Here is a 14,625-nt window from a genome sequence, read left to right as displayed (position 1 = left end):
TGAATTCATCCGAATATTTATTTCATCCAATTTTTAATAATTTAATTAGTAAATTCATTCGATTAATTTCATCTCTTTAGTATATACATTATCTGACAAAACAGCGGATCGTAGCGTGTTCGTTATTTAGTGACATTAGGAAACAAATAATTATAATTTGTATATTATAATAACAGGCGTAAGAGTGATTATAAGGCGTGTTTGTTTGTGCTGGTATTGCGGTAGGTAAGCGACACAGCATTTATTACGGCGAGAATCGTAAGATGATGGAATGTACACTCAGATAAGTTTATTACGAAATGTTTTTCAGTGATATAGCATATTATTATAAAACAAATTCCATAAATTATTAATAATCCTTACTGGAAGCAATTTCAGGCTTCTAGAGGTGGGATTAAATGAAATCAAAACAAATTACAGAGAGCCTTATTTAATCTACAAATAATATCATTATGTAGCAACCCCCTAAAATGCTTGGATTTGTTCTTAGAAATGCCAAAATTCTTTAAAATTTTCAGGTTCTAAAAAGACATTGAATAATTCCTTGGTAAAAAGTTTTCTTGGAATTTAGTTCCATCATTTGGTCGACAAATGAAACCACGTATATTGAAAATATAAAAAGTGGTTCGAATTGTTAGTACGGTGTGATTTAATAAAATGCTGCGAATGCCCAGTTGCGTTCCACCGTCAACACCACTGACCAGTCCAACTCGTTAGCGTCCGCGTGGCGAACCCTGAGCCGCGATTATAAACTCCATTTTACATTTTAAAGATGGTATAAACTAACATCGATATTTATGTACAAAAATGTGTATATATGTAAGAAAATTCAAAACACCTTGCATGCTTGGAAAAAAAATGTAAACATATTCCATTTTTCATACAGAAAATATAATTTTGGTTTGTTGATAAAATTGAAAATCAATTTTAACTTTCCATTCAAATACTAAAATATTCCTTGTTTTACTAGTGGCAAAACGATGTTAAATCACCGCGCGCAAAGGAATTATTAACCACAGTTTTTTTAAGAGTAAAGTTTATAGTATGAGAATTTGAGATGAAACTTATCAGATCAAAAATGTAAATACAGACAATGTTTGATTATGTCCAAATGCTTGCAGACTGGCTGGATTTCCTCCCTAGGGAGTTGTTCATATTTAAATTTATTTCAACAGAGAGGGAAAAAGTTTTAGAGAAGAAATTTGGAAGTCTAGGCATTTACAGGGCTTATGACCTGTCATTGGCTGGTTTAAGTGGCCACTTTACACACTGTGTAACATTCACCATTCTGCCCATGTTTGAACATCCACATTTCCTCAACTCTTCCATCTGTTGACTTTTGTAGTAGGTGATTTGGTTCAGCCGGATGAATCTCACCCACGTGATAAAGGTTTCAGCTCTTTCACTTCACAAAAGTCAACAGATGGAAGAGTTGAGGAAATGTGGATGTTCAAACATGGGCAGAATGGTGAATGTTACACAGTGTGTAAAGTGGCCACTTAAACCAGCCAATGACAGGTCATAAGCCCTGTAAATGCCTAGACTTCCAAATTTCTTCTCTAAAACTTTTTCCCTCTCTGTTGAAATAAATTTAAATATGTAAATACAGAGTTTATTAGCAATAAAGGTTGTATTTTTATTTTTATTTATTTTTATTTGAGAAGATTTATACATATACAGAAAATAAAAGAGGAAAAATAATAAAACCCAGTAAACCGCAAAACCCGCTTGCCAGCGTGTTTCTTTTTTTTCCTTTACAAAGAAACAAGTTTGAAAAATAATATAAATTTAAAAAGTAAAATAAATATTATTAAGAACTAAAGGATAAGCATACGTATTTTTTACAAAATTAGCAGCAGCACTCACGTTCCTGCGTTCATCTATTATAGATTTTACAGAGTTTTTCTCTTTTAGACATATAAAATGTAAGACAAAAATGCAACTGTATGTAACTGAAATATAGTAGAGCAAGATAAGCAATAGAGTGGATCGATCTTGTATGGAGATAAAAAAATAACAAAACAATCATTTGCAAAAAAGATGTCTTATTGTATGTAGAATGAGCGAAAAATAAAATAAAAAAATATTTTTTATGGGTAAGGTTTGCCGCGAGGGGGTTGGTTTTTTTTTTTATTTTTAAAAAAGCCATATTTTGGTAGGATGGTTTTGGACAATAAATAAATGTTTTTCTGCAATATAAATATGAAAAAATTATATTCATTAATTATATAATATATTACGATGGCTTTGATAATCAACCCTTTCCCTGCATCCTCTCAAATCAGTTCGTAAAGTACATGATTTGCCATATTTTCGGGCCTGGTTGTGAAATGCCACCAAATATACTATCTACCTTCGAAAACGTAATCTGGTACGTATTTTGGTATTTAAACCGACATGCGACACAAAGAAGACATTTTTACACTATGTAAATAACTTGTTAAAAAGTTAGAAGATATCATAAAACGAGCACCAATCCCAAAAATGAAATACAAGATCATTTTATTTATTTGTTGATTTATTTAATTGGGTTTAATTGGGTAATTTAACATTCTGTTTGTTAAATTAATTTAACAAACATAATCCACGAAAATATTGTCAGTTTCTTTGTTTTTAAGTTTATGACACTCATGCATACATCAAACAATTTTTTTTCACATAAAACAATAATGTAAAACATAAAGCAAAAGGAACCACCCCGTGAGCGAGACTACTAACTTTCCAATACAGTCGGATATTGTTGAAAACCTATCCTTAATTCTCTAAGAACTCATTTTTGAAGAACATTAGATCAGAATGGCATTTCTAAGTGCACAGAAGTAGCTATCGTGTCAGCTGCACTTCAAGATGTTGGCCTGATACCATTAAGCACCATATCGAACGTCATTGATTAAATTTTAATTCAGCGTGAGAGTACAAAAAAAAGAACTACATTACCATCTCGGACAATTGTAGTAAATTCTGATCTGATTTATTTATATTTTGACTGGCGAAATAACAAGACCATAATATAAAGGAAAATTGGAAGAAAAATAAAAACAAAAAACACGTAAGTCTGGTAAAAAGAACTTTAGTCCGAGCATATTGGAAAAATATTTGTAAATGTCGGAAGAGTTAGAAAAACTGTAAAACACAAGATAAAGTCTGATTTTGTTCTCACAAAGCTGGTTGTGATTGGATTTGATAAAACAGTTGTTTTTGTACCAGTTACATGACAATAACGTTCCACGTAGTCATATTTTTGCAAATTTCGATGGAACTACAATTGGGCTCAAAAAATTCACGGGAGACATAAAAAAATTGTTAGATGGCAAGAAGCTGCCTATAGTTTTATTCGCCTCAATAGAATGCAAACTACCTGAAGTCACTCATAAAAAAGACTTCAAAAAAAGACGTTTGCCTACCATTTAAGAGGTCTTGGGTTTGATTCCCGACATGGTTGAAATGGAATATTTATTAAAAAGGATGTTTTTACAGTAGAATATTTCAAAATCCCTGGACTGGTACTTGAAGCGTAAGACTGATCCTCTTACCTTCATGTAAAAAAAAAACAAGATACGCTGCAGGTGGTGTACAAATGCCGTGCCCTTTGTACCATTAGGTGTGGGGAGGGAATGATGATGATGAAATTATAAGAACGCTTATATTTTTTCTTCTCAAAAAAAAAGTGTTATCATAAGATGTGTAGTTATAAGATATTTCAAGCCTCCAACTTGCTCCTATGCTCAAATAGCCCCGCCATACCCTATACTCTGGGTAATGGTCACATATTCAAAATAGTTCATAGAGCGTTGTTTAGATTGACTCCATTTTGCCAAACACCGTCCATTTTTGCTGTACAAATTATGTTTTACGATAACCGACAAAAAATACAGAATAAGTTTTGTATTAATATCATAAAACGTATAAGTTCGCGCCTTGTACGTAATGCGCAAATAAACTATAATAGTTTGAAAGTTGTGTTAAAGTCACGTACGTGGTATTGTTAAGACTATTGGCACGCTCGTGTCCATAGAAATGTGTTATACCCATAGAAATATGGTTCTAATGGAACACCTTAGCATCGCATGCGCACCCTTAACGGAACATAGCTAAAATGTAATAGGAAACGAAACGGTTTGTACGCGTTGGCTTAGTGATAATAACTTCCTTTTGATTGATGCTTAACTTTGCCACTTTCTTCAAGATACCTTAAATACACCAATTTTTTATTTTACCTTAGAAATATGTGTGTCAATATTTATTTTATTATTACTAAGAGCGTATAATGAATTATAATTTATACTGACCGATCGAAACAAGATTTTTAGCCGAAACCAATTCCGAATCCGAATTTCAGCTTCTGTTCTAGTTTCGGCTAAAAGCGAAAACAAAACTTATTCAAGCTTAAAAGTCACTTAAAAATAAGATGTTTTTATTTTTTTCCTCAGTAGATACATAAAGTGGTATGTAAAATACACAGTAAAATAAAAGGCATAAATTGTATTTGTGAATTTGTTTATTTTTAGCGCCTTTCGATTCCTTGTTATAATAAAATTATATATTTTTAAAAAGAAAAAATTAACATTCTTTTAATTAACCTACCTACAATATAACAACTTTGATGTATTTTTTCAACGAGTTGTAAATGACTTACCATTAGAAAATGGAAATCAAGTTGGCGTAGACTTTTCTTATTCTTATTCTTTGAGGTGGGGGTTAGTGCTTTACAAGCTCCTTACGACACTGTGACCTGTGAAGATCTATTGTGACGGGTGAACAGTTTTTGACCTTCAAGTTCAGATCTATAAAAATCCTGGCTACTGTGTGGAAGGCGAGAGTTCACATTTCGCTTAATCTCCCCCTCCAAGCCCAGATATGTAATGCATAGGCTATAAGGGGGAGAGCTCTTTATCATCTTAAGGTTAAAAGAGTGGTCCGCCGATGATGAGGCTTCTTTAATGATGTTAAGCATCACATTCATATATAATGTATCCACTCCACCTATATATATATATATATATATTTATGTATATTAATTTAAGAAAAATAATGTATCTGCATCTGTATCTGCAGCAGTGAGACCAAAATCCAAATTCTTTTAAAATATTATCTAAATGTTTAATGTACGGGAGAGAGGAGTGGTCCGAGTACTGATCCTTGGGGTACTACAGAGGACACCTAAAAGTTGAATGAGCTATTACCTTGGAACACAACTGCATATTCTCTTTCATGAAGATATGAACTGAACCTCATACGAGTATGTGCCTGATCACGAATACCATATGCAATTCTAAAGTAAATAATTACATTTAGGCGAATAATATTTTTCAATGCCATGATATTTGTTAGTATGTAACACTATTAAAAAAAAATTAAATAATAACATATGATTTTGAAAGAAAAACAATCATAATCAACTTGAAAATACTTACATTACCCGAGAAAAAGTCAATATTAGACTTCCATTTTGAAAGAAGGAGAGGTTACAAAATCAAATTTTATATAGGGTAGTAAAAAAAGGTGGAATGGCAAAATTTATGAAGAAAAAAAAACAAAATTTAAACTCAACTTTAAAACATGAATATATGTACTGATTTCCCACTCCTACCAGCATGTATGTGATGAACGATTAAACTGTGCCCACGACGAAGGGTATATGTGATTTTGTTTGTTTAAGAGTAATTCAAAATAAACTTTAGGGCAAAGCTCTATTATATCAATCAAATCGTTTTTTTTTTTTTTCATAAAGCAATGCTTATATTACAGAAGTAACAATTGTCAATGGTACCAAGTTGCTATAAATATGCCATATAATAGTGAAACGAAACTGTATTCTCGTTTTTTTTGTTTGTATGGTATATGTCCTTTTACGTGGGCACAATTCAATTTATAATATATAGATTATTGGAGCGCACATAAGAATATTTTGTTTGTTCTATTTCAAGACGTAAAACAAAAATGAACAATTGTACGTCCTAGGAGGTGAAATCCAGTCATAGCTAACAATCGTTTAGACAAACGGAAAACGTGGGTTAAACAATTTTAAGTGATTGATAAATCGACAAATTTACAACCCTAAATCTTCGATGGAGGGAGTGAATAACGCATGGATAGAGTCCATAGTGAATGTTTACATATTCAGTACATAAATAATCAATTCACGTATATTTCAAAAGAAATAAATATTTCAGAAAATGGATTATGAAAGTCTGGGTTTTTTTGGGGCTATGGCCAATGTCACATCCAACATTTCGCCTTCTTCCGAGCATCTGCATATCTTTAATTTATCAATCTGTTAATTTTTGTAAGAAGTACCTTCTAGATTTTTAATCCACTCGGACATTATTGACCTAATAAGACTTTTAAACGTAAAATATTCCTGGGAAGGTTGACATGAAATAATGATTAAAAAGATCGTCCTACGCGTCTCAAGACCAAGGCTGATCATCCAAACTTTATGTGACAGATGATCAATATACGCTGCATTTATAGCACTAATGCAGTGCCCTATGCACCACCAGGTACATATGGATTGAAATATTTCAGTAGAAATATTCACATTTCTTCTCTCTCAAAAGGATTTCCCTTTCTTTGTTGAGACGTCGATCTACTTCGATCCGTTGAAGGTTAATTTCGGTATGTTCAAGATACTGATTAATTTTCTTAAGTTTTAGTAAATTCAAAATATTGTTGAAAAGTTTTATGGGTTGAACCAGCGTTTGTCGCTGAAACGGAAATAGACAAAATAAATTATAAGATAAGAAAGTTCTTCAGTTTAAAACCCCCATTGACCAAACTTAAGAAGTGTCAATTAAAGTATCTCTGACACTGAATTTGAATTCCCCGTGGGGATTTCTTACAACGGGAAGGAAGGAGAATAACTTTGAGAACAGGGTTAAAGTGGCGAGTGTTCGTAAATACGTGGAAAATTTTGAAGTATTAGGGGGCTGGTTCTATTGCCTTGGAGGTGGAAATAATCAAGAGAAATAATTAATAAGGTGAATGGCAAACAGACCCCTGTCAATGTTGGCGGACGACGAACGAAACTCAGGCATTTAACTTCAATTAAAAATATGTACATTCAAAGAACCGTTAATTTTATATCACTTTGTCATTACAAGTGTCAAAATCTTTATTGAAACTGCTTTAAAATATTCAAATTTCGTATATTATATGAGCAGAGAGCTTCCTGGATGTAGTAGAAGCAAGATATGCATGCAAAGACGGAATGATGTGTCGTTATATCATATCTGCCTACCTTTACGGGGAAATGGCGTAGTAGTTTGTTGATGTTATTGTTAAATAAGTTCTTATTATTAAAATTATTGAGTATTTTTATTTTACCATTTTTTTATATTTTTAACTGGCAGAGTAGATGTGAAACTCTTATTTAAATAAAGTTTAACACTGCAATATTTAAATGTCGCTAGACTGGTATCTGAACCGTAAGATTGCCTTTACATAACATATGATCGAGGTGTACTGCATTTTTTGTTCCAGTGTAGTCTCTTGTGCACCATCGGATGTAGAAAAGGCTATGGTGATAACATAAGCAGTGCTGATAAATTAATATTTGAATTAACAAAACATCCGAAATTTTAAGGAACAATTTTTTTCATAAAATTATGAAAAAGTTTATTAAATGTAAACATTCACTTCTCAACGGAATATTTTTTGGGTCGTTTTCTGGTTTTTATAATGTGTCACCTTCAATGGAAATTTTTAAGTTCTCAAATAAACTTAGATTGGTGGTTTTAATATTAATAAATTGTTTAAGATATTTTTTTTACCTATAACATTAATGTGAAATCGCAAGTTACGAGTGGGAGCATTTCTGAAGTCCACGCGACATCTATACTCTCCTGAATCTTCTGGTATAACAGGATCTATGGATATCTCTGAAGCAAACGGCCCTATTTGAGCTCTTCGGCCAAAGGACTCTCGATGGGCCCAATTACTGGCAGATTTTCCTTCTGACGTCTCTCTTGCATCGTAACTACGTAAATCAAAATAAGATATCAAACTGATTCTAATAAAAATAAAAAATAAAATGAACCAAGACATCACACATATAACTTGCATCGGTTCATCTGAAATAAGGTCAATTTAACTTTTTTTTCAGCAAGTACAAATAAATATATAAAATATTTTTTCAAAAGAGATTGTCTCATTCAAAATATAGAAAACATTTGATTTTTGTTTGAACCTGAAAATGCTCATTGAAAATATATATTGAAATTGTTTCATTGTTTTATCAAATACAATTAATTAGCATTAAGATATTAGACCTATGTAAAAGTTTTTTTATAAAAGATTTTATTAACTACATGTAGCAATGATATATAACGCAGTTGTTTTATCTTTTTGTAAAAACCAACTCATGTGTAAATTGTTGTTGGCGGTTGTGCTGTATTGTACATTTAAATAAATAAATGCCGATGCTGAAAATATTTTGTTAAACTGACAATTTGATGACACAAAACAAAGCTATTAAATAAATTCAAAACTACGCAATCAATAATTTTGTGTGTTGACTGAAATGGTAAAAACCATTTCGATAAATAAACAACATTGATATTCAACAGTTGTACAGTTTATGGTAAATAGCACTTACCTGTAAATAGAATCATCTCCCTTGTACCAAACGACAAGAAAGGGAACGTCATCATTTGGTTTCTTACAGGAAAAGTCGACTCTACCACCGTTTATCACCTGCAATCCTGAAACAAATAATTGAGCATCGGTTAGAATTATTATTACTCCTTTTAGAAACAAAAAATATAAATATTTACTCTTATTCGTATCATTAAAATAGTTTTTCATTATTATTTTATATAAAGAATTTGCATAATATAAATAATACAACTTAATGTTTTCTGAGGTCGTCATTTTAGGCAGAGAAAATATTTAGTTGTTTATTAATATTTATCATTATTATTTCAAATGTCAACCTAGCTTTAAATTTATTTACTTGATTTTTGTTTCAATCGTACCTCTATATATTATAAAGGAATGTATTTTACGTTGTAAAATGGATAAAATTAGTCTGTAAATACGTTGGTGCTCAAATAATAATTTTATTTATTAATTTAGAATATAAACTTAATGAAAAAAAACATTTAATTTTCCATATCCATATAATTTAAATAATATTCATCATAATTTTATAACCTTGATTAGCACATAGAAGAGATATGTTTGATCAGATCCTGCTTTATAAAATTGTCAATAATAAATTCGATTCCCCGGAACTCATTAATCTACTTGCTTACCGTGTTCTCTTCAGGCCAACTAGACTCTCTGATATTTTCTATATTCGTAAATTTAACACTAATCATCGGAAACATTCTACGATCCCTCGTATATGTGAAACATTTAACAAAAAATTTAATAGTCTCGATATATTTAACACTCCATACAATATGTACAGAAGAGAATTAAAAGGTTTGATTCATGCTCTTCATTCATAATTCATTTAATCATTAAATCAAATGCGATTTTCCACTCTCACTTTCCTTCAATCATCCTTTACCACTCCTTATCAATTTCCTTTTTTTCCTTTCCACTATCTCCATGTTTTGTCCATATTTATCTTATTTTAATATATAGTATATTTACTATTTATATAGTTTAAACTTCAAGCCGTCGTCGCTTTATTACAGTATTATTAAGTGAATACATATAATTGGATGGCAGGCCCTACTATGTATACATTTTAGATTGTTTTTTTTTTTTTTAATATTCATTTAACCTGTACATCTGTTTGTATTCGAAATAAATAAAATAAAATAAAATAAAATTGCATGTACCAGAAATATGAAGAGTAATTAATTTTGTAATTCATAAACTAACTTTGGCGGCCTTTGTGGTGTAGTGATCAAGACGCTTGACTCACACACGGAAGGTTCCGGGTTCGATTCCCGGTGAGAACACAAAAATTAAATGTGATTTTTCTTAAGCCTGGATGTTCTGTGACGCGTGTGGCATCGTGTGTGTAGGCACAACGTAGGTGGACGTCTGGGGGTGACACGTGGGTGCGTCATTGCGATGTGCGCGGATGGAGCGGCGTTCTTGGGCGGCAGAACTTAGCGGAGATAGTTCCTACGCTGGCGGTAGGCGGGCGCCGCGCCGTGGACATGGCTACGGGCGGCCTCATGGTGTGATCTGGCAGACTGGGCCAGGAAACTTAGGAGCTGGGTTGGAGATCAAGCCGACGTATTGAAATAAGTCCGAGCACTTGTCCCGCGACGAGTTTCGCGACCGTTCTGTACTGACTGTCTCTCGCCTGATCTCTTGTCATACTTACGATTTACTAACATACGTATAATAAAAAAATTATTATTTGTTTATTCAGAAAAACAACAGCAATATAAAAAAATCTACACAACATTATAAAAAAACATAAAATAAAGCCAAATCAGTTTTCAACATAAATACAATTATAAAAATCCAGTTCAGTTAGATATTAATACATGTAGAAGTGCATGCGTTCGAGTTTTTGTGTGTGAGGATGCGTGGGTAAGTGAGTTGAGTGTGGTTTTGGTAGGTATGTGAATATGTGTGTGAGTGTATATGGGTATGAGGGTAGGTATAGCGTGAATAGAAACATCGTTAATTTATAATGTAAAAATATTTTTTTTATAAAACAGATTTTTTTTTCTCATTAAGTGTTCTAATTTTTCTTTTTAAAGTGGGTTCATTTCAGTAACATATATCTATGCTATTGAAAATTACATTATAATTATGCGCCAAGCAAATCAGAGGAGAGTTCTGTGCATAGTTGGTGCGAACTCTCGGTACATGGAAAAGAGATAGATTTGTGTGACGGGTGCGGTAGCCAGGTACATTAAGGGCCAACTCAAAAACCAGAACAGGACTTCGTTCTACTAACTAACAACTTATTCTGTTCCAAGAGCTGCGGCTCGTTTTATGGGACCGCCAGAGCGTATCGTTCTCTCTCTCACCCTTGCACTTATGTCACAATTGGTTTGTTGTCCTTTTCAACCTTTATTACTATAAATCTTAACTTTCATTTATTTTTTTAAAGAATAACCCTCTTAGCCTCTATTAAGAGGCTTGCCATGGTAATGAAAAATACAATAATTGATATATTGATGTGTGAGTACAGGTATTTATGGTTCCTGCAAGTTCCAGAACTTGCAGATAAATGAAGGGTGAGAAGGTTGATCTTGCCGTCATATAGCAAGTGACCGGATATGTTTCAAATTATTTTCTACCATGTCAAGTGCCCTATGCATATTCTAAATATGCAAATGATCTGGGATGAAGGAGCGAATTAAAGACACTTAATAAAAAAATAATCTGTTGTAGTACCATATTCCTGGGAAAAAAAACGGGAATGCATTTTTTTTGCACCACAACAGGCCAAGAGGCCCAATTACAGTGGTGTATTACAATACAGAACACCCAGGCTTGAAAAAAGTCACATTTGATTTTTGTGTTCTCATCAGGAATCGAACCTAGAAGCATCCGTGCGTGAGTTATGTGTAAACTATGGTCAAAAATTACACCACGGAGGCCGCCAATATGATAAGCATGATAGGTTTAAAGTCTGGTACGGCGTCAGAAGCCGAAATTTTGTTTCGCATTTGGCTAAAAATCTGGTTTCGGCCCAAACCGAAACCGGAACTTACTTAAGTAAGCTAAAAACCACTTCAAAACTTCCTAAATTTAGCGGTATCGGTCATCGAAAAATTAAAAAAACTCTAATGTTGAAATATGCAAAAAACAAGGAAGATTGAGAATTATAGGGCATGATTAAACTCAATAAATACTTAACGATGAACATATAAAAATTCATAATAATCGGTGATCTTCTATAGGAAAATACACTAATGTAGAGAAAAGGAGGTCTGTATGTATGGATAAAACGTGTTATGTACCATCCTCTGTGCCTACTCTTACATAGAAACGGCATGGTGTTTGGTTTGTTAAACAAACCGTTTCATTTAAACTGGTCGTGGTTCCGTCGTAGTCATGTGGACTCAAAGGTTCAATGTTCAAATCCCATTCTCCTCTAATCGATTCCCATTTTTCTAACACAAGTTATTTATAACTTTTAGGAATTGTCTAAAAAAAGTAAAAATTTAAATCTTTACCTCAGAGGCAGACGGAAAATGTGGAAAACATGCCAACAGAATCTTCTTTCTCGAAGTTATTTCTAATTATACATGGCATTTATTTGTATTTTCAGTATCTTAATACAATGGTTCTTTAATTATGGTACTTACATTTTTTCAAAATCAATGGACATGATCATAAACTGGATATAAAAATCGAAATGTCATTTCATCAAATTCTGTATTGGCATTCTTCTGCCTCTGAGGTACAGAAACATTTAATTTATATTATTGTACAATTCAATTTAGAAAACCACAATCATCGAATATAAATTTAAATATCAGTTAAATCAAAATAATATTTGAATATGGTACTAAATTCATACAAAATACAAGCTAAAAAGCATCGTTGCCTTGTGTTAATCTGTTTTGTGCTCTTCTACCGCAAGGGAAATAAATCGCTTTGAATATCCACATGAAGGCCAACATAACAATTATTCTCAACACAGAAAACATGATTTTTCAAATTGGATCGCTCGGTTAACTTTTTTGCCTCAAACGAAATAAACAACTCTCGTTCCAAAAAAACAACGTATGTTTTAATATGATAATTAAACCAAGTGCATGATATAACTAATTTGAACTTAAAACTTTTTATTTTTTAAATATTTGTTTTAAATGAACGTGTAAATATTCTGCCCGTTCCTGTGATGTAACGCGGCGTTGCAAATTGTACTTAATTAATACTGACAACTACTTATTAATATTTATTTAGTAATCTTCAAGTAAACCTTAACACTTTGTGCCCCGGTACCGTGTTTTCACGTGGTTTACCAGCGGTCTATAAAAGTGCATTTTATTGACATCTAGTGACTTTTATTCGTATTTTTTTGCCGCTGATAAACGACGAGAAAACACGGGACCGAGAGATAACTCGTGGTTAATTTAATCACGTGTTTACACGGCTCCGGGATGCAAATTACAAAAAAAGAATTAGACCCTGTATATATACGAACATTGCAATATGGCTCCCCATAAAGGCTAATGTTAGCAAACTATCGTACAAAAATGACCTATTTAAATGTTTTAAATAAATATGAGACGCAGTATTTTCATAGTTATGATATTTTAAGAAACCCTTCACAAAGCATAAAATTTCACAAAATTGGGCCGGGCACAGGGTAAATTCTATGTGTATTTGGCCGGTAATCAAAGTGTTAAAATAATTCATTAGATTACTAAGCTAGACACACATTTAATTGTAATAATTTAAAAAGACACGGTGATTATTAGTCAATAATTTCCTTACTTCGGGTTACCTAAGTTTAACCTAAGGTAACCTTAGGTTACTAGTACCACACAGTGATCAAAGGATTTTTTTTCCACACACCATGTTAAAAAAATTTAAAATGCTCTAATACTATTATTTGACCGATTTCGGGTAGTTTCGGGACTATTAAGTTGGATTATTAATTTTACGTTTTAACAAATGAGCAAGCAATATAGTTTCAAAATCGATCCCGATAATTATTTAAAGCTTTATATATTGTTTACTAAATGTTTACGCAATACGAATAAAATTAAGTTAGCTAAAATATAATTTTTATTTACTAAATACAATATTTGTACGTAGTAAATACAAAATATTACAAAGGTAATTTTTAAGTTCTGTAAGAAAAAATAATAAATTAATACTAAATGTTTAATTAACGTTTGAAAATTTTAAGTAAATAAGCGAAAAACAATGAAACCAAATGGAGCAATTTTAATTCGTTAAATCTTACTTAATTATTTGTTTGTAAATAATTCTTCATTTTTTGTAAATAATGTTTTTATTGCAAGCATTTTTACATTAATGCATTTTTTTGTTACTTTAGAACTGGATAAATACATTTTGAATGCTGTCAAATTATATATTTTATCCAAAAGAAGCCACTGGATAGATCAGTCTGGAAATGAATATAGACAAAACCAAGATTTTGAGTCCAATACCTAGCAACATATGTACTGGAAGTAAGAGTATCGGTGCTGTTGACGAGAACATTTATTTTGGGCACAAAATCAAATTAGGAAAATTTAATCACTGTGGAACTGCCAAGACCAACCGGGTTAAATAAGGCTGCGTTTGTAAAACTGAAACACGTTTTCAGAAACAAATAAATCCCAAATAATCTGAAGGCCAAAGTCTACAACTCTTGTGTCTTGCCGGTGGCAACACACATGGTCTAGAAACTTTGTCACTCACTGCTATAAGTGTTCACAAAATGAAGTGCACTCAGCGGTCGATGGAAAGACAAATGTTGGGAGTCTCTTTAAGAGACCGAATAAGGAATGAAAAAATAAGACGCCGTACAAAGGTGACTGATATTTCAGAAAGAGTGGGAAGACGAAAATGGCAGTGGGCGGGTCATGTGGCGAGACAAGAAGTTGATAGGTGGACCCCCAGAATACTAAACTGGAGACCCTACGAAAGAAAAAGAAAAGTAGAGAAACCACAGAGGAGATGGACTGACGACGTCATCGAACTCGTGGGCCATGGATGGAAACAGAGTGCCCAGGCCAG

General features: G+C 32.4%; 1 protein-coding gene across 2 annotated transcripts in view; it reads right to left on the bottom strand.

Annotated features, from left to right (window-relative positions):
* The window catches only part of LOC148284353 (neural cell adhesion molecule 2-like), a 163,093-nt gene that overhangs the window by 26,345 nt on the left and 122,123 nt on the right, over nucleotides 1-14,625 (bottom strand). For both annotated transcript variants that reach the window (XM_088240826.1, XM_088240835.1), the window contains exons 3-4: nucleotides 8,597-8,702; nucleotides 7,773-7,978 (exon numbers count right to left, since the gene is read on the bottom strand). In XM_088240826.1, coding sequence (XP_088096952.1) covers nucleotides 7,773-7,978; nucleotides 8,597-8,702 — 312 coding nt within the window. The remainder of the gene's footprint in view (nucleotides 1-7,772; nucleotides 7,979-8,596; nucleotides 8,703-14,625) is intronic.

This window comes from Micrasema longulum, unplaced genomic scaffold, assembly GCF_059751315.1.
Source record: "Micrasema longulum isolate JH-2025_06_02 unplaced genomic scaffold, ASM5975131v1 h1tg000127l, whole genome shotgun sequence".
In the NCBI taxonomy this organism is placed as follows: Eukaryota; Metazoa; Arthropoda; class Insecta; order Trichoptera; family Brachycentridae; genus Micrasema; species Micrasema longulum.
The sequence above is the reverse complement of the archived record's forward strand: the minus strand, read 5'-3'. Positions and strand labels throughout refer to the sequence as shown.